We start from the raw sequence: 25,407 nt of genomic DNA, 5'->3' as shown, positions 1-25,407 counted from the left end.
CCTAATTTAACAAACATTGATTGTTTTACTGAGACACACCACATGTATTTTATTGATTAAAATCTATTTTATTCCATAAAATGTAAATGAAAGACCGTCACTCTCACCTGACTGATTGAAGTCTGGGGTGGGTCGGAAAGCTGCAGTGGGGGAGCGGGGAGACATGCTGTGAGTAGGGGAACCTGGGAGACTCTCCCCAGAGGACAGGGAGCGGTTGAAGGAGGAGAAACTACGGCTGGTGTGGAGCAGAGGGGAGGGCTGCATGGCGAAACGCCTGAAAACAGATCGCCGCCTGTGGGGAACGAGGAGAGAAGACACGGTCAGTCTATCACTATGAGGCCCAGGCACTCCCTACATTAGATTTGTGGTCTTGACTCTAGATAGTCTAATCTAAGAGAATTATACTTCAAATGGTGTTATTACTATATATGCGTTCTGGCAAATAGCACAACGAGAGAAGACACTGAATCAGTCCACCACTATAGGGCCAAGCAAGAATGTTCCATAGAAAATGCAATTTCTGTAGGTAGAAAATAGTGTTGTGTAGTGTTGTGACATCTATGATCGTTGTTCTTCAAAAATGGTGGTAAACAATGTACATACTATTCCTGAGTAATCAATTCAGTGAAAGAAAAAGGAGAGCCAGAGGAAGATCTTTGAAATAAAAAACTTAAGACTGACACGTGACGAGGGTTGACATTGTCAAGAAGTGACAGAGTTTTAGCACCGTTGCAAGGAGCCACAGCTACACCCTGTGGTTATACTGTATATGTCATAATCTGGACATGTAAACTGTTCAAATTTACTAGCGACCTCTACAGAGCAGACTTAGAGGTTTAGTTCATTTGTATTTATTATGGAGCCCCATTAGCTGCTGGGGTCCTGCAAAATTAAGGCAGTTTATACAATTTTAAAAAAACATTACAATATATTCACAGATTTCACAACACAGTGTGTGCCCTCAGCCTACTCCACCACTACCACGTATCTACAGTACTAAATCCATGTGTATGTGTGTATAGTGCGTATGTTATCGTGTGTGTGCATGTGTCTGTGCTTACGGTTGTGTTGCTTCACAGTCCCCGCTGTTCCATAAGGTGTTTTTTTAATCAGTATTTTAAAATCTAATTCTACTGCTTGCATCAGTTACTTGATGTGGAATAGAGTTCCATGTAGTCATGGCTCTATGTAGTACTGTGCGCCTCCCATTAATCTGTTCTGGACTTGGGTACTGTGAAGAGACCTCGTGGCATCTCTTGTGTGGTATGCATGGGTGTCCGAGCTGTGTGCCAGTAGTTTAGACAGACAGCTTGGTGCATTCAACATGCTAATACCTCTCATAAATACTCTCATAAATACAGGAGAGATTGACAGGAGAGATTGACATGCATATTATTATTAGCTCTCTGTGTACATCCAAGGGCCAGCAGTTATGCCCTGTTCTGAGCCAATTGCAATTTTCATAAGTCCTTTTTTGTGGCACCTGACCACACGACTGAATAGTAGTCAAGGTGCGACAAGACACAACTAGGGCCTGTAGGACCTGCCTTGTTGATAGTGGTGTTAACTATTAGATATAGTTCATATCTAATAACAAAATGGTTTCTCGTAAAGGAAATAACACTAAACCAAACACAAATGTCTTGCCTTTCTTGCGTCTTCTCCTTCTTGGGCTTCTTGGTGCGTCGGACCATCTTGCTCCTGTAGCTGTTCCTCCTGGCAGGCCCTGTTTTGATGAAGGTGTTCTCAAACGCAGTGGTGGAGATGGCTACCCTACTGCCACTCTGGAGGAAGCAAATACAGAGATCCATAAGATAAACTGACCCAAATGAATTAGCTCCATTGTAAGAGTATGAAGTTACAAACAGAGTTAAAAAAGTGGGCTCGACTGTAAATTAAATTACCACTAGATAAACAGTCTATTATAAACTGGGTGGTTCAAGCCCTGAATGCTGATTGGCTGACAGCCGTGATATATCAGACCAAATACCACAGGTACGACAACACCTTTATTTTAACTGCTCTAATTACATTGGTAACTAGTTTATAATAGTAAACAAGGCACCTCGGGGGTTTGTGATATATGGCCAATATACCATATATATATACATATATATATATAGCATTGTGCCTAAGATCAGCCCTTAGCCGTGGTATATTGGCCATATACCACACCCCCTCTGGACTTATTGCTTAAATATATGAGCTCCATAATGAGAGTATCAAGTTACAAACTCCAGATACCTTACGCGATTACGTCATAACCTTTTGTGGATGTAATGGTAGACAATTGTTACTAGCAGTTATATCTGATGAAACTTTATATCTAATGTTCTCTGACCTTGAGCAGCAGTTCCACCACCTCAGTGTGGACCAGGCCGTGGACCGTCTCTCCATTCACATGAGTGATGAGGTCACCAGCTTTCAGCCCCGCCTTGTGGGCCGGACCCGGGTCCTCCACACTCTGAACAACACACAGAAACACACTGTTAGCTACTGTATCTATTAATCACTCCGTAATGAAACACTGCAGTACAATAACAAAAACATTGTTTTCCCATGGTGCAGGTTTAATTGAATCCAGCCACTCAACAAATTATTCGATAACTATTAACACAGATGAAAGTGACAACTTGTTGTACCAACAGAAATGTACTATTTTACCAGTGCTTCATTAGATATTTGACTGTGCTTGTTTGAACATGATCAAACACGAGGCTGTGAAAAGTCAGATTCCCAGTGCCACCCAGAAGCTCCTCGACCCATTTCAGTTTGACTATCAGCCCAGCAGAGGAGTTGATGATGCCATTCTTACTCTCCTCAACATGGTCAATAGACATCTAAAAGGTGCCAAAAATTCCATGTCAGGGTTCTGTATGTTAACTTCTCTTCTGCCTTCCAACACAATCTAGCCTTACATTCTGCCACAGGGACCTAAGGGACCTCCTGGGGGGCTGGTTTTGTGGCTGCTGGACTTCCTGAGCCAGAAGTCACAGCGGATCAAAGTAGGTCTCCCACCTGTCGGACATACGCACCACCAACAAAGGCTCTCCTCAGGGATGTGTTTAGTCCCCACTCCTGTACATCTTGTACACTAATAGTTGTACTAGTTCCCATCCTGACAGACACCTCGTTAAGTTCGCTGATGACACTGCCTTGATCAGCCTGTTGCATGATGACGAGGAACATCATGGCCTGGTCCTAAATGACTTTGTAGAGTGGTGTGATGAATCACACTTGGTCCTCAATACCAATAAGACCAAAGAGATGTGCATAGACTTCAGGAAGTGAACAACACCTACCTCTGCAACATCTATCAGAACATAGAAATTGTAGAGGAATACAAATATCTGAGTGTCCTCTTGGACAACAAGCTTCAGTGGTGTAAATGTACAGACCTGAGACTGTACTTTCTCAAAGAACTGGGATCTTTTAAGGTTGACTGTACTAAACCGACTCTGTTTTACAAATCTTTCATTTGTAAAACAGTATTTTAACTTTTTGTATTGTTTGTTGGTTTGGGAATGCCACTGTCAGCCAGATAAATATGCTGAGGGATTATCACCACAGAAAGCAAAGTACTTGCTTTCTGTGGTGAAACAGACAGGCCTGGATGGTCAGACAGGCCTGGATGGTCAGACAGGCCTGGATGGTCAGACAGGCCTGGATGGTCAGACAGGCCTGGATGGTCAGACAGGCCTGGATGGTCAGACAGGCCTGGATGGTCAGACAGGCCTGGATGGTCAGACAGGCCTGGATGGTCAGACAGGCCTGGATGGTCAGACAGGCCTGGATGGTCAGACAGGCCTGGATGGTCAGACAGGCCTGGATGGTCAGACAGGCCTGGATGGTCAGACAGGCCTGGATGGTCAGACAGGCCTGGATGGTCAGACAGGCCTGGATGGTCAGACAGGCCTGGATGGTCAGACAGGCCTGGATGGTCAGACAGGCCTGGATGGTCAGACAGGCCTGGATGGTCAGACAGGCCTGGATCAGATCTTTAAGGTCAGGACCCTCAGCAAGTATATGGGGGGCTGGTGAATCGTCTGGGGGACACTGGAATATGTGTATGGGGGGCTGGTGAACTGTCATTTTAGACCCAAGCCGCCCCCAGTACCCAGACTTTGAACTACTCCCCTCTGGGTGCAGGTATAGGGCACCCCCCAGCAAGAAAAACAGAACTAGACAATCATTTGTGCCAGGTGTGATATCCCTCTGAAACAGCTCGGGCTCATGTTCCTATCGACCCAGTAAGGCCAGCAGGCTATTCTATTTTTATGGGTATATAACAGTTATGAAAGTTGTATTGTCAATTTGTTTTGTATTTAAACGTGTACATGACACTGCAACAACATTTCCTCATAGGACAATAAAGTCAGTAAATCAAAGTAAAGTTCTTACCCAGACTGTGTGGTAGACAGTGTAGACATCACGATCGCATGCGTACACCGGGATGGCCCGCAGCGTAAAGCCAAATTTCTTCCCCGAGCTGTGGATGATGATTGGATGCCTAGGGTTGATGACGCCGAGGGAGGAGTCTCGGCTGGGTGAGGAGTCACGAGAGGAAGGGTCAGAGGAGAGAGAGTAGGGGGATATGGGGCTGGCCAGTGGGGACACCGCGAAGATATCTGGAACAAGAGACAAATATAGATTGTCATTTGAAATGACTGAAAACGTCTGTAAATATCACAAAGTCGGCCTTTAAGATATCTGGAACAATGAGAAACACAATTCTAATGATATCTGTACCACTAAGAGACACATTAATGAAGGGCATTATTACTTGGGAAAATGATGTGGTCATTGTGATACAATCAAGGGACTAATCTGGGAATGTGCCAGATACATTGTGAGAGCAAAATAAATGTTGCCATAGACATTTTTATATAGCACACCATCAATTTTTATGCTAATTTTATATGAATTTTCCAATTCTTCAAACCAAAATACCTAGTGGAGGTTAATTTAAAAGGTTCAAACACAGACACGCATACAATTGTCATTTCTATTGATCTGTCTTCCTGTAGCTCTCCCCTCAATAGCCAGATGTTCCTATATAGCCTGGAATCACTGTACCCCTGCTGGGAGTGCGACATGAGGGATTTACCCTTAGGGGGTGTTTTTCTCAGCTACTACCTCAGTTACAGGCTCCTCTTCTGTGCTACTGCATACACAGCCACTCCATAAACAGTAGCCTCTTCCCAGCAGCAGCCGTGCCGGGCCAATTTCACACAGATCTAATGGCCTCTCTTACACTCTGCTCTTTAACCATCCTTAAATGGAAATGATCGCAGGGGTAGGGTGTGTGTCGTCTGACTCACCTCCAGGGATCATGAGGGAGAGGGCACTGGCTGAAACAGACTTGGGGACTTTGGCAACAACACCATGCTTCTCCCCATGTCTATCGGGCCGCAGGCTGCCATGCTGGCCTCCCTGGTCCATGGGGGTCTTGGAGGAGGAGTCAGGGCTGTCTAAGCCCTCCCCTCTGGAGGGATGCAGGTCCAGGTGCTCAGAGAAACTACCTACTGACCAAAGAAGAACAGGTACAATGTCCCATCATTTTATTTTTTATTTTTTACTTACAGTCAGGCACATTAAAAACATTGAAACAACTCCATGTGATACCCGTATCATTACTTTTCTTGAATATCAGTTGAACCAGTCAACAGCCAACATGATGACAATTCTTTAACACTATCCCTACATCTTCTACCAGCTTTAACCAGTGCTTGAGGCCTCCATACCAGAGAGAGTAGCCCCGCTGTGGGTGCTTCCGGGGGTGGTTGCGTCAGCCTCATCCTCTTCTATGGAGAAGGCCAGTTTGGTGGGTTCCCTTAGGGCCAGGGACTCCTCGTCTCCGTCCTCAGCCGAGATGGCGAACTTGGGGAGCAGGCCAGGCGGGCGAGGGCCCATGCTGGGACTCTCTGTGTCTGAGGATTGAGTGAGGGAGGGCCTGGGGGGAGAAAGGAGGAATGGATAAATATCAACCCCCATCAGAAAAAACATTCAGGACATACTAGCTAACTATTATAGATGTTGTACTGACAAAATGTTAATATAAGCAGGTTATGCACTGCCATCTTTGTCTTAAGGTATTCTGAGACCCTGCAGTAGCGGGGGAACTTAAATAATACCAAAAGTGTGTGAAAACAATAGATAGTTTGAGTATAGCAGAAGGGATGTTGTGAGGCGTACATTTCAGTGAACTCTGGTGTCCAGCTCAGAGAGTCTACAGTCAGAGGGCTCTCACTCTTCTTCTCCTCAGGCTCTCCCTTCCCCTCCAGCTGGCCACGGGACAGGTCCAAGCTGCTATACACCTACACACCACACAGACAGACAAACAGTTAACCCTTTACACTCGTGGGAATTGGCCTATATGGATGGGGCTAAATTTAAATGTTTCTTACAGAAGAAACGCATATGCATAACAATTGTAGCAATTGAAAGGGAACAGTTTGGAGATTATGGGGAAATTAGGTCAACAGTTCACCAAGACAAGAATGAATACAAACATTACACTGTTAATTTTACATTTACTGTACTTTTTGCTGCATTTGTTGGTAATGACATCTGAGAATACATTCAGTAACATGAGAATATTCCTCGATAATTGGGGAAGTTGCAGCATAAGAAATTACAAGGGTTTGATGTGAGGACTGGTGTCACACGTCTTCAAAGTGTGCCAAGTAATTTCGATGCACTTTATGACTCAACGATGACAAACTATAAGGTGTTTATTCCTCTCTCTTAGCTGTATTGTTGAGGATTTAGAGCAGGGGTGTCAAACTCATTCCATAGAGGGCCTAGTGTCTGAAGATTGTTTGTCTCTCCTTTCAATTAAGACCTAGACAATCAGGCGAGGGGAGTTCTCTACTAATTAGTGACCATAATTCATCAATCATGTACAAGCGAGGAGCGTAAACATGCAGACACTAGGCCTCCATGGAATGAGTTTGACACCTGAACTAGAGCAAGTGCACTTGTAGATACTTTGTTTGGGACTCAACCCTGCATCCCCGCCATCACACAATGATCCAAATTGTGCAATTTGAAAGCCTGTTTTCTTGCCAACATGACTAGCTAAGTTATAAAATATGATATTACAGTTTTAGGCTTCACCGTGCAATTCAGAGAAACAGATCGTAATTTTGGTGTGTATAGAAATGAGTCATGAGCGCATTCAGGTGCGTGTGCCGCGGTGAATTTTCTTAATCGACAATCATAGGCTCCTTCTGTTCAGATAAACCCAGGGTATGACAACATGTCATCTGGTAACTGTACATCAAACATAGTGATCATAAACGTTGACACTGTATATGACGAGTTATATGTAAGTGCACATTTAGACTCAATATGTGTTTGGCTTGTTTGTATATCAGAGGTATTTATTATAATCCTCAACATCTTTCAAAATACATAGTCCTCTTAAACTCTTCACTCAGACAACAAAACATTTGCAAAAGTTGCCCAATGAGAGGGAGGGATGGGAAAACTTCTTGTCGCGTGCTGTGCTCTAGTTCAGAACGGTTGTCTGTCAAAACCCATACAGAGCTGTGAAGCACAGAGCCAGAAGTTATGTATAGTAGGGCCAGGAGTTATGTATAGTAGGGCCAGGAGTTATGTATAGTAGGGCCAGGAGTTATGTATAGTAGGGCCAGGAGTTATGTATAGTAGGGCCAGGAGTTATATATAGTAGGGCCAGGAGTTATATATAGTAGGGCCAGGAGTTATATATAGTAGGGCCAGGAGTTATGTATAGTAGGGCCAGGAGTTATATATAGTAGGGCCAGGAGTTATATATAGTAGGGCCAGGAGTTATATATAGTAGGGCCAGGAGTTATATATAGTAGGGCCAGGAGTTATGTATAGTAGGGCCAGGAGTTATGTATAGTAGGGCCAGGAGTTATGTATAGTAGGGCCAGGAGTTATATATAGTAGGGCCAGGAGTTATATATAGTAGGGCCAGGAGTTATATATAGTAGGGCCAGGAGTTATGTATAGTAGGGCCAGGAGTTATGTATAGTAGGGCCAGGAGTTATGTATAGTAGGGCCAGGAGTTATGTATAGTAGGGCCAGGAGTTATGTATAGTAGGGCCAGGAGTTATATATAGTAGGGCCAGGAGTTATATATAGTAGGGCCAGGAGTTATATATAGTAGGGCCAGGAGTTATATATAGTAGGGCCAGGAGTTAGTATAGTAGGGCCAGGAGTTATGTATAGTAGGGCCAGGAGTTATGTATAGTAGGGCCAGGAGTTATGTATAGTAGGGCCAGGAGTTATGTATAGTAGGGCCAGGAGTTATGTATAGTAGGGCCAGGAGTTATATATAGTAGGGCCAGGAGTTATATATAGTAGGGCCAGGAGTTATATATAGTAGGGCCAGGAGTTATATATAGTAGGGCCAGGAGTTATATATAGTAGGGCCAGGAGTTATATATAGTAGGGCCAGGAGTTATATATAGTAGGGCCAGGAGTTATATATAGTAGGGCCAGGAGTTATATATAGTAGGGCCAGGAGTTATATATAGTAGGGCCAGGAGTTATATATAGTAGGGCCAGGAGTTATATATAGTAGGGCCAGGAGTTATATATAGTAGGGCCAGGAGTTATATATAGTAGGGCCAGGAGTTATATATAGTAGGGCCAGGAGTTATGTATAGTAGGGCCAGGAGTTATGTATAGTAGGGCCAGGAGTTATGTATAGTAGGGCCAGGAGTTATATATAGTAGGGCCAGGAGTTATATATAGTAGGGCCAGGAGTTATATATATAGTAGGGCCAGGAGTTATATATAGTAGGGCCAGGAGTTATATATAGTAGGGCCAGGAGTTATGTATAGTAGGGCCAGGAGTTATGTATAGTAGGGCCAGGAGTTATGTATAGTAGGGCCAGGAGTTATGTATAGTAGGGCCAGGAGTTATGTATAGTAGGGCCAGGAGTTATGTATAGTAGGGCCAGGAGTTATGTATAGTAGGGCCAGGAGTTATATATAGTAGGGCCAGGAGTTATATATAGTAGGGCCAGGAGTTATATATAGTAGGGCCAGGAGTTATATATAGTAGGGCCAGGAGTTATATATAGTAGGGCCAGGAGTTATATATAGTAGGGCCAGGAGTTATATATAGTAGGGCCAGGAGTTATATATAGTAGGGCCAGGAGTTATATATAGTAGGGCCAGGAGTTATATATAGTAGGGCCAGGAGTTATATATAGTAGGGCCAGGAGTTATATATAGTAGGGCCAGGAGTTATATATAGTAGGGCCAGGAGTTATATATAGTAGGGCCAGGAGTTATATATAGTAGGGCCAGGAGTTATATATAGTAGGGCCAGGAGTTATATATAGTAGGGCCAGGAGTTATATATAGTAGGGCCAGGAGTTATATATAGTAGGGCCAGGAGTTATATATAGTAGGGCCAGGAGTTATATATAGTAGGGCCAGGAGTTATATATAGTAGGGCCAGGAGTTATATATAGTAGGGCCAGGAGTTATATATAGTAGGGCCAGGAGTTATATATAGTAGGGCCAGGAGTTATATATAGTAGGGCCAGGAGTTATATATAGTAGGGCCAGGAGTTATGTATAGTAGGGCCAGGAGTTATGTATAGTAGGGCCAGGAGTTATATAAAGTAAGGCCAGGAGTTATATATAGTAAGGCCAGGAGTTATATATAGTAGGGCCAGGAGTTATATATAGTAGGGCCAGGAGTTACATATAGTAGGGCCAGGAGTTACATATAGTAGGGCCAGGAGTTACGTATAGTAGGGCCAGGAGTTACGTATAGTAGGGCCAGGAGTTACGTATAGTAGGGCCAGGAGTTACGTATAGTAGGGCCAGGAGTTACGTATAGTAGGGCCAGGAGTTACGTATAGTAGGGCCAGGAGTTACGTATAGTAGGGCCAGGAGTTACGTATAGTAGGGCCAGGAGTTACGTATAGTAGGGCCAGGAGTTACGTATAGTAGGGCCAGGAGTTACGTATAGTAGGGCCAGGAGTTACGTATAGTAGGGCCAGGAGTTACGTATAGTAGGGCCAGGAGTTACGTATAGAAGGGCCAGGAGTTATATAGTAAGGCCAGGAGTTACGTATAGTAAGGCCAGGAGTTACGTATAGTAGGGCCAGGAGTTATATATAGTAGGGCCAGGAGTTATATATAGTAGGGCCAGGAGTTATATATAGTAGGGCCAGGAGTTATGTATAGTAGGGCCAGGAGTTATGTATAGTAGGGCCAGGAGTTATATATAGTAAGGCCAGGAGTTATATATAGTAGGGCCAGGAGTTATATATAGTAGGGCCAGGAGTTATATATAGTAGGGCCAGGAGTTATATATAGTAGGGCCAGGAGTTATATATAGTAGGGCCAGGAGTTATATATAGTAGGGCCAGGAGTTATATATAGTAGGGCCAGGAGTTATATATAGTAGGGCCAGGAGTTATATATAGTAGGGCCAGGAGTTATATATAGTAGGGCCAGGAGTTATATATAGTAGGGCCAGGAGTTATATATAGTAGGGCCAGGAGTTATATATAGTAGGGCCAGGAGTTATATATAGTAGGGCCAGGAGTTATATATAGTAGGGCCAGGAGTTATATATAGTAGGGCCAGGAGTTATATATAGTAGGGCCAGGAGTTATATATAGTAGGGCCAGGAGTTATATATAGTAGGGCCAGGAGTTATATATAGTAGGGCCAGGAGTTATATATAGTAGGGCCAGGAGTTATATATAGTAGGGCCAGGAGTTATATATAGTAGGGCCAGGAGTTATATATAGTAGGGCCAGGAGTTATATATAGTAGGGCCAGGAGTTATATATAGTAGGGCCAGGAGTTATATATAGTAGGGCCAGGAGTTATATATAGTAGGGCCAGGAGTTATATATAGTAGGGCCAGGAGTTATATATAGTAGGGCCAGGAGTTATGTATAGTAGGGCCAGGAGTTATGTATAGTAAGGCCAGGAGTTATATATAGTAAGGCCAGGAGTTATATATAGTAGGGCCAGGAGTTATATATAGTAGGGCCAGGAGTTATATATAGTAGGGCCAGGAGTTATATATAGTAGGGCCAGGAGTTATATATAGTAGGGCCAGGAGTTATATATAGTAGGGCCAGGAGTTATATATAGTAGGGCCAGGAGTTATATATAGTAGGGCCAGGAGTTATATATAGTAGGGCCAGGAGTTATATATAGTAGGGCCAGGAGTTATATATAGTAGGGCCAGGAGTTATATATAGTAGGGCCAGGAGTTATATATAGTAGGGCCAGGAGTTATATATAGTAGGGCCAGGAGTTATATATAGTAGGGCCAGGAGTTATATATAGTAGGGCCAGGAGTTATATATAGTAGGGCCAGTAGTTATGTATAGTAGGGCCAGGAGTTATATATAGTAGGGCCAGGAGTTATGTATAGTAGGGCCAGGAGTTATGTATAGTAGGGCCAGGAGTTATGTATAGTAGGGCCAGGAGTTATATATAGTAAGGCCAGGAGTTATATATAGTAGGGCCAGGAGTTATATATAGTAGGGCCAGGAGTTATATATAGTAGGGCCAGGAGTTATATATAGTAGGGCCAGGAGTTATATATAGTAGGGCCAGGAGTTATATATAGTAGGGCCAGGAGTTATATATAGTAGGGCCAGGAGTTATATATAGTAGGGCCAGGAGTTATATATAGTAGGGCCAGGAGTTATATATAGTAGGGCCAGGAGTTATATATAGTAGGGCCAGGAGTTATATATAGTAGGGCCAGGAGTTATATATAGTAGGGCCAGGAGTTATATATAGTAGGGCCAGGAGTTATATATAGTAGGGCCAGGAGTTATATATAGTAGGGCCAGGAGTTATATATAGTAGGGCCAGGAGTTATGTATAGTAGGGCCAGGAGTTATGTATAGTAGGGCCAGGAGAGTATAGTAGGGCCAGGAGTTATGTATAGTAGGGCCAGGAGTTATGTATAGTAGGGCCAGGAGTTATGTATAGTAGGGCCAGGAGTTATATATAGTAAGGCCAGGAGTTATATATAGTAGGGCCAGGAGTTATATATAGTAGGGCCAGGAGTTATATATAGTAGGGCCAGGAGTTATATATAGTAGGGTCAGGAGTTATATATAGTAGGGCCAGGAGATATATATAGTAGGGCCAGGAGTTATATATAGTAGGGCCAGGAGTTATATATAGTAGGGCCAGGAGTTATATATAGTAGGGCCAGGAGTTATATATAGTAGGGCCAGGAGTTATATATAGTAGGGCCAGGAGTTATATATAGTAGGGCCAGGAGTTATATATAGTAGGGCCAGGATGATACCAGTATCGTGATACTCGTTAGTATCGTGGCAAAGAAACAAAACACAAAGTGGATTTGACTTCAGGAAAACAGTCCTAATGTTGGAAACAAACATTATGTTGTCATCCAGAGTCACATGTATTTATTTTCCAAACTATAAGCGCACAATATTTTACATACAGCAGGTTTTTTGCCATGAAAAAAAATACTTTGATACTGGTATTGTCACAGCACAGCCCTAATTTATAGCATGTTACTATACTTACACTGTGTTCCAATTTAGTCATTTATCAGTGCCCAAATGTGCAATTTTCAACCCGTATATGGGTACGAGTGTAGAGGGCTACATACCTGGACACCATGTAGGGACAGACACACAGAGACTTTACAGTCTTTCCTCATAGAGGACAAGATTACTACATCTAAACACCATCACTATCATCAATATATCCGTTTAGTATTGGGACACAGAGTCTGATACCATAGAAACCACAATCAGTGGTTCCAAAATAGTGGCAGCAGCCACTGGTTAGCCACAGGTTAGATTATCAGGCTGTGCACAAAAAAAAAACTGGTGGGTAACAAACACTGAAAAAGATCTAGGTAGGTAACTGAATAAAAACTCTTCCTCTGAGACATTCTTCTGCCTTAGAAGGCACTTTGTGCATTACTTTCAGAGGCAGAGCGTACTGCAATGCAGCACAACAATGTGTGCAAGTCTGTGTGTGTGTTTGCATTGTGTTCTAAGTTCTACCAAAATAGATCTGATTTACAGCAGAAAATGTATGCAAAGCCGAGCTCTACATAACATGCTGCAGGGGGGTTGGGGGGAAAGACGCAAAGAATGTAATGGACAGAAAATCTATCATGTTGGGTTTTCATTGAAAGCTGCAGATATTTGTATGAACTACATATATTTTCTGTTGAGGGTAACTACCTAATTGATCCACCATTGTTTTTCAATCATATGGAGTAATATGGAAGTGAGTAAGCATTAAGGACTTGAGCAAATCTTTTGTAATTTATCGAGACAGAGAGGAGGGGCGGGTAGAGTGGGGGGAGATGGATAGAGAACGAGAGGGGGTTGAGTGTGTGTGTGTGTGTGTGGGGGGGTAGACAGAGAGAAAGGTACAAAGAGAAAGACAACCCACCTTGGAGAATCTGTGAGAGCAGGACGAGAACTGACGTAGCTCCACGTTGAAGTCTTCATCATTGGTATCCTCCTCTTCTTCCTCTGTCTCCAAGTGATGGTACCTATCCGATCGAGCTGTAGGGATAAAACATTAGTTACCATCTTTACTAACTTTCACTTTTGAAGTGGCTGTATTCTATAATATAGGTTAGTGTACATGTTGAGAGCAGGAAGTCAACTCACTGTCAAAGTAGCTGGTGTCATCCTCTGACTCCAGCTGAGGGATGAACTCAGCCTTCTGTCTCAGCAGACTGTCCCAGTCCAGAGTGTGGAAGAACTGGTGGTGCTTCACCTCATATGCACCACCTAAGGATGGAAGGACATGCAGCACACATTAAGAACACAGAGACACTCAGAGATACACAGATATCTTGCACACAAAAGACTAGTGAATGCAAGCACTACAAACGCACTCAAACACACTTCCGCTCCATCCAAGATAAAGGTTGACATTGGACAGCGGTGGCACTGCCCCAACACAAAAGGAAGAAGTGCAGACGCTAACATTTCTTCCTCGCTTTTATCATTGGCTGGCACCCAAAAGTCGTATCACCGGCCATAAATTATGCAGTGCAATTTCCTGCCGGTGACCTTTGAGGAAGAGACGGAGGACCGCCTGCTGAATGGTTCGACTCGACCCAGGGGATTGGCTCTGATGAATGCAGTCCTGTGTAACCTGATTAGATTGAATCTGCTACGCAGGAGACAAAATCTACATCCTAAATGGCCCACTATTCCCTATGCTGCACTACCTTTGACCAGAGCCCTATGGGCGATATAGGGAATAGGGTGCCATTTGGACGTAGTCAAACAGTGGGCGGCCCGTGGTCTCCGGTCAGGGACAATGTTTACGATCCGCAGACGCTGATGATGCGTGACCTTGCCCAGGTCGACATTCCTGAGGGGGCCCATTTACAAGGCAGTATTGTTATGTGATAAACTGTTCCGCCTCTTTGGTTGACCCAATTTATCCCTCCTTATGTTTAAATAATGCGCTGTGACGAGAAGCCACATGGACAGTTATGGGAATATACCACTGTCTGTACCTGGACTATTTTATCTGAGGAGAGAGAATGCTCCCTGGTAGGTCATAAGTGGTTGTAAACCTCTTAACAGTAAAAAGGTTCCTTTGTGTCCTGTGCTGAGTTTCAACAAACTAAAAGTAACCCACATAAATGTGCCAGAACTGTAGGTTCTTTACACATGGTCCTTCCCAGCACGGTTCCATCAACTATGGCGAATGTGAAACCAGGCCAGCCCAGTACAGCTTGGCTTGGCTCGGTAGTGTGAAAATGGTATTTGTGTGTGGCATGTGTTGTGCACAACTTGTGACTACCTGTGCCCATCCTCTCCAGGGGGTTCTGTCTGAGTAGGAGGGTGATCAGTTCCTGGGAGTCAGCAGGGGGAGCGTCCTCTCCCTCCGGCCAGTTGATCTCATCTGAGAAACAACACATACTCAGTCCGTTAGCACTTAGTAATATCCCAGAAACAACATATCCTACGTTAACTAGCAGTTAGCAATATCCATGAGACAACACATACTGAGTTAGCTAGCAGCTAGCAATAGCCGATAAACAACACATACTGAGTTAGCTAGCAGTTAGCAATATCCATGAGACAACACATACTGAGTTAGCTAGCAGTTAGCAATATCCATGAGACAACACATACTGAGTTAGCTAGCAGTTAGCAATATCCATGAGACAACACATACTGAGTTAGCTAGCAGTTAGCAATATCCATGAGACAACACATACTGAGTTAGCTAGCAGTTAGCAATATCCATGAGACAACACATACTGAGTTAGCTAGCAGCTAGCAATATCCCATAGACAACACATACTGAGTTAGCAGTAAGCCACAGTTTTAACAGTCCCACAATTATAATCTGATTAATGCATGCTATTGTGCACTTCCTTAGACAAAGGTCATATTGTTTATTATTGACAACCTTCACTACCTCAAGGATGAGAAATTCAATTCATTAGTGTCTGTTCTCCAGTACTAAAATAATGTGTTATCCAGGTCTGAAAAAAATGATGTGATAAAAAAATTATTGTGTCTGCATGTTTGTGTGTATGTGTCTGTGTGAGTCTGTTCATGTGTGTTTGACCAGTGTAGACCGCTAGCAACAGTTGAGAAATACCAGTGTACACCAAACCAGTATAGAGTCTGTGCCATGCCACGGTTGTCTCTTTGACGCCATGAGGCCCCCATTTTAATCAAATTTGGGAGTGGGGCATGAATATGCATGGTGGCCCTCAGGCCTGAGCAGCGTGGCATTCAGCTCAGTGTGTTCAGAGCCCTTTAATTAACACTGGGTCTCTATGGTCTAGTATGATGGAGAGCACACCAAATCTGTCATGGCACCACATTAATTAACATAGGATAGATCAAGCTTATGTGTAAAGGATCAGTTTACAAAGAACATCACATGCTGACATTTTAAACTATTTTTTCTTATTCGTTGCATAGAATAAGTAGGCGAATACACCATGTCTGTGCTATACACTTAAAATGGCTAGAAAACAATGGCCATTCAATTTCATAGGATAGATTGAAGGGGCTCTCTGACGTTCCCGGTAACAACTTCCACTGCTGTCATTTTTTAATGTCTTATTCCTTTATTCAGCATAATGTGCTGTATATTTCAAAAGGCTTGAACACAACAGCCATAGGGAAGTTACCATACATTTGAACTTGAGAAATGCCTTTAGTTTTAATGTAAGCCACATCCCACACAATTGGTCTTGTGCATAACATGCCTTGATCCCAAATAAATGGGAAAGATTGGCACCATCCAATTCCATACTATTTAGTTAGATATTGCCAATCTTTCCCATTCACCGGGGATAAAGACCTTCAGATTTTTCTCCTACTTAGTTATGCATTGATGTCAATGTTAAGTGAAATTTCAACATAATTGGAATTTAGGATTCGCCCTAAATGTCAACTCAAAAAGAGAGAAGAGTGAGACTGACCACTGATGACCTGTCCGAACAGTTCTTCTGGTGTGTCTCCAAAGAAGGGTACGCAACCCACCAGGAACTCATAGAGTATGATGCCCATGGCCCACCAGTCCACTGGTTTCCCATAACCCTGTCTAAGGATCACCTCTGGAGCGATGTACTCTGGGGTCCCACACACCTACACACACAGACAGAAGGCAACAGGTACTAGTAGTATGTATTGGTGAAGCGTTGAGGCTTGAAACTGCCATATTAGATAAAACAATCACCTGAAAGCTATAGGTATTCAGTCTGAGCACGTCAAACAGTGTTCAAACCGGATACCGTAACGGTCATGTTCTCTCTGCTTGCTTGTTTTAATTATGAGAAACTATAAATGAGTGAGAAAGACTGGCCTATACTGTAGGTAGAATGCCAATCCATCTCTACACACTGTACCTGTTTATCAGAGAACTCTCGGGCGTCCTTCTCTATGTGTCCCTCATACAGGTTAGTGGTCATGTTCATCAGGCCCACCTTGGACAGCCCAAAGTCTGTCAGCTTGATGTGGCCCATGGAGGTCACCAACAGACTGAGGGTGGGGGAGAAAGACACAAGCATCACATAGATACCAATGAAGATAGATCTCCAAATCTGGCTCAGAATACAATAAGTAAATGAGTGACATCTGTGCCTCTGCAATCTGCTTTGCTTGCTGTTTGGGATTTTAGGCTGGGTATCTGTAAAGCACTGTGACAATTGCTCATATATAAAGGGCTTCATAAAATAAATGTGATTGATAGACATCAATGACCAAAGTGACTGACTATTTTAAAAACGTAAACGTCTAACCAACGACTATGACATGTGTTGTCTTACCAGGGTAAGCAGCACTAACAGCACCAACAGATCTGAGATTAGACTATATCTATCTACATTCCCAGTGATAGTAGCCGACTATACTATAGCGATATTAGAGACTGACTTGTCTGGTTTGAGGTCCCTGTGGACGATGCCATAGTTGTGGAGGTACTCCAGAGCCAGCACCGTCTCAGCAAAGTACATCTTGGCCATGTCCACAGGCAGGGGGCCCATGTTCTTTAACAGGTTGGCACAGTCACCGCCTAATGGCATACAGACACAGAATTGTCTTACAGAGTTAATTCTGACATTAAAATACTGTATACTACAATGAAGTACATTCAACATATGATTAATCCCAACCCAAAATTGGTAATCGTTTTGGTAAATAATAGGGCTGAACAACATTAACCAGTAATTCTAGAGCAGTTTATCCCCCTGGTGAGCTTCCTGTCTTCCACAGTTTTGGTAAGAAAGAAAAGTAAGAAAAAACATGGCTGCCTACCTTCCACATACTCCATGACCATGCAGAGGTGTCGTCGTGTTTCGAAGGAGCAGAACATTGAGACCACGAAGGGGTTCTCAGCGAAGGTCAGGATGTCTCTTTCCACAAATGCCTGCTGGATCTGGTTCCTCAGCATCAGGTTCTGTTTGTTGATCTTCTTCATGGCAAAGCGCTGCTTGGTCTCCTTGTGGCGCACCAGATACACAGCCCTGTTACAGAGAGAAGACAATACATCAGACACACTGTTCAGGCTGAGGTAAATCAAGCATATATTGCTCGGTCAGAGAATGACATTGTTAGTCATATGCAGGTAACTGCCAAAATAAAGAAAACACCAACAAAGTGTCTTAATAGGGTGTTAGGCCACGAGTCAGCAGAACAGCTTCAATGTGCCTTGGCATTCTACAAGTGTCTGGAACTATTGGAGGGATGCGACAATCATATAATTAGGAATTAGAATCGTAATTTAATTGGTGTCGCCATAGAGATCCTTACTTCCACAATAAATTCCATCATATGTTTTTTCGTTAATGGAGGTGGAAAAAGCTGTCTCAGGCACAGCTTCAGAATCTCTCATAAGTGTTCAATTGGGTTGAGATCTGACACACACCATTTAAACTCCCTATGTTCCTTTGAACATTCCTCTTTCAAAGTCATGGCAGCCACAATGATGGCCAAATGGGCATTTTTATACATGACCCTAAGCATGATGGGAGATTAATTGATTAATTAACTCAGGAAACACACCTGTGTGGAAGCACCTGCTTTCAATATACTTTGTATTCCTCATTTACTCAAGTTGTTCCTTTATTTTGGCAGTTACTCTATTAAGATGGATTGAAATCACACATTCATAGCTCTGTTGAGAGGGAACACATTGTCAGTCCCGTGGTAGACTTAAATCATGGACAGGGCCATGAATTGGAGATGGAAAACATAAGTGAAAAATGTCCTTTGTGTAAACCCAAATCACATACCCCATTCAAACACTAAATAACAGCTGAAACAGATCAGACTTCCATCATAACCGTCCTCACTGATACCAGAGAGGTTGCTCTCACCCGTAGGCTCCGTTGCTGATGAGTTTGTTCATCTCAAAGTCCATCTCGCAGGGCTTTCGTCGGGATCGCAGGGCCGCGTTCAGACTCTGGGACTGGGAGGACAAGAGGACAGAAACTTTATTCTACTGAAATAATAACCTGCAACTAAAAACTTGAATAAAATATGCTGAATACTCACAGAGTCATCTGTCTCGGGTGTTTCAGCTATCCCACTATCATAACTGGTCATCTGAGCAATTTCTAGAGGAGCAGGACCGAGAGAAACAACATGTCAGCATTTCATTCAACTTCGCCATTTCAGCATTTTCACCTTCAGACACAAAACAGTGCCCTTTGAATCCAGATGTCTTCTATATACTCCAACATTTAGTCAAAGCCTATAGAGAGTACTGTATATTAACACACTCTTTATTTGGCAGTTAAGAAACAGTCTGTTGAGCGGAGTCTGAGAAATCCTACAGGAGGGGAAATTACATGGAAACCAGAAGAGGCAGCAACACAAACACATGTCGGACATCCATTAAGAACTCCAGAACACTCCTGTGTGTGCGTGTCTCTTGCGTGTACATTCGGGTATGCACATGCATGTGTGTGTGCATCCCCTCCCATCAGCACTGTATGAACAGCAGGAGCTAGCGAATCAGGAGTGGGTTGTTCGGTCATCCCAACAGTGACCCTAAACACATTTCTAACGTAACTTAGCATCTGTCCCTGCCTAGGAGGCTGCTTCCAGTGCTCCAGGCTACTGGGCAAGAAAAACACACAATAGGCCCAGGGGAAATGAGTCAAGAGACATTGGCCAATGAGGATGGAGGTTAGTGAGCTAGTCTGTGTCGATCTGTTTCAGCTCTATAGGGAGACCATTTGTTCCTAATTAGTCAGAATGAACGCTGGGGTTTGAGTGGAGAGAGGAGAGGCACAGTAGGATGGCAGTCAGTTCAGTACAGGACTCTACGCCACCATCTTAGAACTTCTCTATTCTTGTTATATTAGCCTTGCTAGTTATATTAGCCTTGCTAGTTATATTAGCCTTGCTAGTTATATTAGCCTTGCTAGAAAAGTTAGCTGTAATGCTGACAATATTTTGGTCATTGGGTAGCTGGTACTTCTAGTACTAGTTCTTCTGTAGTAGTAATACAAGTCATTCATCTTATCTAAAAATAATCTGCTCCAGCAATGCTTTGAAAACGTTAAAGACCAATATCGAAAACATAATTAGGATTTATTTCAATTATGTTATTATTTTCTCTCAGTACATTACGGAGGGAGTTTCACGAGGACGTTAACGTTAATTAAAATGTAATAAATGATTTGCCGATGATTCCTCTCCTCCATTGAAACGAGATCAAGAAATCAATTTAGGCTGTAGTGTTCTGATGAAACAGAGTAGATTCACGATCAGAAATCTTATGCTTATATTCTAATCAGGTCATCAATGTAGTGTTGACAGGTGTTTCGAGAACAAAGTGTGAGAAGTGATTGGATGAGATACAATACAATACAATCTATTCACCTCACTGAATAATTGATTAACAAACACTGTTTTGCAATGAAGGTCGACAGTAGCCTCAATAGCACTCTGTAGGGTAGCACCATGGTGTAAGCGGAGGACAGCAAGCTTCCACTCTACTCTGGGTACATTGACTTCAATACAAAACCTGGGAGGCTCATGGTTCTCACCACCTTCCATAGACTTACACAGTAATTATGGCAACTTCCAATGGTCATCCTCCAACCTATCAGAGCTCTTGAAGCATGACCTGACATGTTGTCCACCCAATCAAAGGGTCAGAGATTTAATCTAGTATTGAAAGCATCAGCTACATCTAGCTAACACTGCAGTGCATAAAATGTGGTGAGTAGTTGACTCAAAGAGAAACAATCTGTGAACAAAATAATTTCTTAAATGGAGGAGCAAGAAAGGGCTAGCTATATTTCAATATAATATATATTTTTTTACTTTCACTTACTTAGCTAGCAAATGCAGCTAGCTAGTTTAGCCTACTCAAACAGATAAATGCTATGTTAGCTAGCTGGCTATGACTATCCAACACAAGGAACTCTTCCAAGTCAAGGTAATCTTTTGGTTTTATTAATTTGATTGTCAACGGAGCCCGCTGGTGTAACTGCTAAACTGCTTACTGACTGTACTGCATGATTTTAGCAGGTTTACAAACACGTTCTAGTAGCTATGTTGACTTGACGTTAACTAATATGGTGACAATGATATAGGCTATGTGTAGCAGTTATGATATGAAGGTTTGGCTTTGAAAGGTTTTTCGCATGGTCACAGACAGCTGATGTGTCGTGCATTGAAGTCCACAAGCGAAGGCAAAAGGTGAGAGGAGGAGAGCACGTAGATGCAAGAAGGACTCCACCGAGCTGTTTGTATGTGGCTCTGAAAGGGAACTGTTTGCGTGTGATCAGGGGTGTACTCAGACCGCCAATTCTGTTTAAAAACATTTCTTAAACAGAAGCAAACGGAACGAAACGGGGATAAACACACCTGAATCTACCCAACAGAAACTCTTGTTTGCAACTGTTGGACTAATGATTACACACTCGATCAGTCTGAAGGCGGCCTTGCGATCCCGACGAAAGCCCTGCGAGATGGACTTTGAGATGAACAAACTCCTCAGCAACGGAGCCTACGGGTGAGAGCATCCTCTCTGGTATCAGTGAGGACGGTTATGATGGAATCCTTATCATTTTCAGCTGTTATTTAGGATTTGAATGGGATATGTGATTTGGATTTTACTTAAAGGGCATTTTTCACTCATGTTTACAATCTCCAATTCATGGCCCTGTCCTGTTTTCAGCTATTTTTTTAAATATATATTTTAAAAAAATCTTTGATATGTTGAATGAGCTAATTATTTCAAAAGGCATAAAATATATTTGGTTGTAATGTTATGTAATCAAGGGTGGTCAACCATCCTCCAGGAGAGCTCATGTGGAGGCTTTTATTCCAGTCCTCTCTAACAAACCACATTTCAAATCAAAATCAATTAAAATGTTATTAGTCACATGCGCCGAATACAACTTACGAGCCCCTAACCGACATCGCAGTTTAAAAAAACATGAGTAAAAAATAAAAGTAACAAGTAATTAAAGAGCAGCAGTAAAATAACAGCGAGACTATACACGGGGGTACTGGTACAGAGTCAATGTGCAGGGGCACCGGTAGGTTGAGGTAATATGTATACGTCGGTAGAGTTAAAGTGACTATGCATAGATGATAACAACAGAGTAGCAGCGGTGTAAAAGGGGGGGCAATGCAAATAGTCTGGGTAGCCATTTGATTAGATGTTCTGGAGTCTTATGGCTTGGCGGTAGAAGCTCCTTCAGCTAACCACTTTTTTATTGATTGAATCACGGTGCTTCCTGCTTTAATTTTTGCTTGCCAGCAGGAATCAGGAGGTTAGAATTATGGTCAGATTTGCGAAATGGAGGGCGAGGGAGAGCTTTGTACGCGTCTGTATGTAGAGTAAAGGTGGTCCAGAGCTTTTTTCCCTCTGGTTGCATATTTAACACGCTGATAGAAATTTGGTAAAACAGATTTAAGTTTCCCTGCGTTAAAGTCCCCGGCTACTAGGAGAGCCGCCTCTGGGTGAGCGTTTTCCTGTTTGCTTATGGCGGAATACAGCTCCTTCAGTGTGGTCTTAGTGCCAGCATCAGAGACTTCCTTAGATATCGTGAACCAGCTGATACATAGTCCATCGCCCCTTGTCTTACCAGACGTCACTGTTCTGTCCTGCCGATACAGCGTATAACCAGCCAGCTGTGTGTTGATAATGTCGTCGTTCAGCCACGATGACTCCGTGAAGCATAAGATATTACAGTTTTGAATGTCCCCTCGGTAGTTTAATCTTCCGCCTAGGTCATCGATTTTATTTTCCAAAGATTGCATGTTTGCTCGCAGAATGGATGGAAGTAGGAGTTTCTTCGATCGCCTACGAACTCCCAGAAGGCAGCCTGCCCTCTGGCCCCTTTTTCGTCGCCTTCTCTTCATGCAAATGATTGGGATCTGGGCCTGTTCGCGGGAAAGCAGTATATCATTCACGTCAGGCTCGTTGCAATGTCCCATACATTGGATACCCAAATAAAATGGAAGTATCTACAAAACCAGTTTTGAAGCCACATAATCCAAAAGAAAGGTTACATAAAAAAAATAACTGTTTGCGATAAACTTATTTGGATTCATCGAGATTGAATGGAATCCCAACTAATACAATGGTGAAATAAATAATTTTTTCAGTCAAAAATAATTGGTTAAATGAATTGTTCAAGAAAGTAAATCAATTTTGTATGACCTTATTCACGAGTGTTGGTGGAAAGTTTTAGGGATATATGAAAACAATCATGTTAATAATAGTTAAACAGTTAATTACAGGGTACAATATATGTTTTGAATTGGCTACCTAGCTATTAGTCTGTTCTCTATCATATTTTATAGGCCTACCTGCCTGCCGCTGCAATGTCCGGCTGTCTCTCTCTCCTTGAGCAACGGCCCGCTCCTCTCGCACACATGCAGGTGATGTGCGCAATCACGGACGCACTAAAGTGCATTCCGATCCTGGCTCATATGTTGATATTTAAAAAATATATATTTTTAACTGTGCCTAAAAAATGTACATCAAGATTAACTATTTGATATATTTCCATGACTTATCCAAAACATTTTAGATTTGATCATTTTCTTAAACTTTTCCCCGCCTGGAAAACACAATTTTAAAAGTCCAGGATTTCCATGACATCTTGTTAAAAATATTGGATTGATGCAAGCGTGGCTTGAGGGAGTTTCCACCATATTCCTCACACCAGTCCATTCCTTTTAAATCAATGAGGGGGTGTGTACACTTTGGGATACGGGTGAAAAATTGGAACATAGCCAGTGTTATCTGTAGAACATGAATATCAAGGCTAGCACATCTTAGGTTTTACATCACGAAATAAGTTATTTTCTACATTACTTAGCAGGCCACCACTGGAATGAGTTCACAGCCCCTTGCAGCTTTCAGCAGAAAGCACTCTTTTCAATCTGAAAGTGTGATGTTTGGCTGCACCTCCACTCATGTTGGTTTAGGCACTGTCTACCTGCCCAACTCCTACAAGGTCAAACCTGGCATACCTTCCAGGGGGTCCCGTGTGAGCCCCAACTGGCTGATGATGTAGCGGGGGATGTCAGTCTTGATGCCCTGGCCCTCTTTGGCGTGACCCTCGGCAGCCTCCAACAGATGGTAGAACTCCTCTGGATCAAACTCCTGAGGAGAGGACAACACAGGGACACAGGTTTCACTATAACACTTCTGTAACTCTTAGTTTTAAGTTTCAATAGGCATTGTCTGAGTGCTGTTGGCTTTTCTCTGGGTTGATAATGTAACAATCAATCAATAGCAGGAGCGCGAGGAGGATGCATTGAATCTGTATGGCTCGTCACCAGGTCGCAAGCCTCCTCTTTATACAACAGAGACATGGATGAGAGGTCTGTCAAATAACTCACAAAATTGAAACCTAGTTTAGATAGAGCTACATGGTCATTTGTGTAGTTCTGATTAGCCGTGGGACAGAAATAAATCATATTTAGTATTAATGCCCAGAGATTTGACTAGTCACACCACATGGTCAGGAAAAACTCCTGGCCCTAGTATAATTAGTGTAATATGTGTGAGTGATAAGTCATTGCCATGTGCTTGGTAGCTAACTAGTGACAATCAGGCGAGACATACCAGGCATTCCAGGAGGCGCGCTGGCCTGGCGATGACTATGAGGATCTTCTTTACCAGCTCTTTGATGAAGTTCACCTCCTGGCTCTCCGACCGGGACGTGGACTATACACACACAACAGAACACACTCGCTCAACATTTTATACAGACCTGTGAGCTGATCAGTGCTCGGGACTGGAAGTACCATTAAGTAAGAGGGAGGGATTATCATAGTAAGCCTGCATGAGGGGAGAGGACACAAGCAATACAGAATATCTATATTTGTAATAGTGCTTAAAAAATTACTTTGAATACCATAGAGGTAAGAGAGCACTGTAAATCAAATCATTTTGGTGAAAGAATCTGCTTGATTGTATCAAAATCCTATGCAGTAATGTGTACCGATATTGTAATTACACTGTGCTTATTACCATGGTAAAAGGTTCATGTATTTTAAAGTGGGGCAGGTGGCACCACACTATTCTTTATTGCTTTCTTTCCTCATCTACTTTCCTTCATTATGCCAGATTATTAATATGGGAGTAGACGACACAAGGAAAGGTAACCACTTAACATTACTGAGCTGCACCAATAGTGTCACCCACCTCCTGGAATAGCTTCTCCAGCTTGTCGGTGAGCTCACAGAAGTAGCGCGAGGTGACGTGGCCTAGGCGGCTCTTCTCCAGGCAGTCGCGGACCAGCTCAATGATCTGATGGTGGGCAAACCCCAGCACACCGTCTGCCAGCGGCAGCACGCTCTCCGGGGAGCTGGTCCGGATGATCTCCTGGATCCTCTCCTCCATCTGGGCCGTGGCCTTGAGACATGGAGGGGTGGAAAAGGTTAGAAGGAG

General features: G+C 43.0%; 1 protein-coding gene across 6 annotated transcripts in view; it reads right to left on the bottom strand.

Moving 5' to 3' along the window:
• mast4 (microtubule associated serine/threonine kinase family member 4) overlaps window positions 1-25,407 on the bottom strand; it is a 175,303-nt gene that overhangs the window by 6,778 nt on the left and 143,118 nt on the right. For 5 of the 6 annotated variants that reach the window (XM_024382102.2, XM_024382105.2, XM_024382107.2 and 2 more), the window contains 19 exons: window positions 25,162-25,371; window positions 24,580-24,681; window positions 23,982-24,114; window positions 19,029-19,090; window positions 18,851-18,942; window positions 17,790-17,998; window positions 17,409-17,547; window positions 16,883-17,015; window positions 16,457-16,622; window positions 14,812-14,913; window positions 13,659-13,781; window positions 13,435-13,550; window positions 6,196-6,317; window positions 5,745-5,953; window positions 5,322-5,525; window positions 4,402-4,628; window positions 2,342-2,464; window positions 1,648-1,784; window positions 108-292 (listed from right to left, as the gene is read on the bottom strand). In XM_024382102.2, coding sequence (XP_024237870.1) covers window positions 108-292; window positions 1,648-1,784; window positions 2,342-2,464; window positions 4,402-4,628; window positions 5,322-5,525; window positions 5,745-5,953; window positions 6,196-6,317; window positions 13,435-13,550; window positions 13,659-13,781; window positions 14,812-14,913; window positions 16,457-16,622; window positions 16,883-17,015; window positions 17,409-17,547; window positions 17,790-17,998; window positions 18,851-18,942; window positions 19,029-19,090; window positions 23,982-24,114; window positions 24,580-24,681; window positions 25,162-25,371 — 2,794 coding nt within the window. The remainder of the gene's footprint in view (window positions 1-107; window positions 293-1,647; window positions 1,785-2,341; window positions 2,465-4,401; window positions 4,629-5,321; window positions 5,526-5,744; window positions 5,954-6,195; window positions 6,318-13,434; window positions 13,551-13,658; window positions 13,782-14,811; window positions 14,914-16,456; window positions 16,623-16,882; window positions 17,016-17,408; window positions 17,548-17,789; window positions 17,999-18,850; window positions 18,943-19,028; window positions 19,091-23,981; window positions 24,115-24,579; window positions 24,682-25,161; window positions 25,372-25,407) is intronic. The other variant, XM_024382103.2, reaches the window with a different exon arrangement.

Source organism: Oncorhynchus tshawytscha, linkage group LG20 (assembly GCF_018296145.1).
Source record: "Oncorhynchus tshawytscha isolate Ot180627B linkage group LG20, Otsh_v2.0, whole genome shotgun sequence".
NCBI lineage: Eukaryota > Metazoa > Chordata > Actinopteri > Salmoniformes > Salmonidae > Oncorhynchus > Oncorhynchus tshawytscha.
This window is presented reverse-complemented; position numbering and strand designations above follow the sequence as displayed.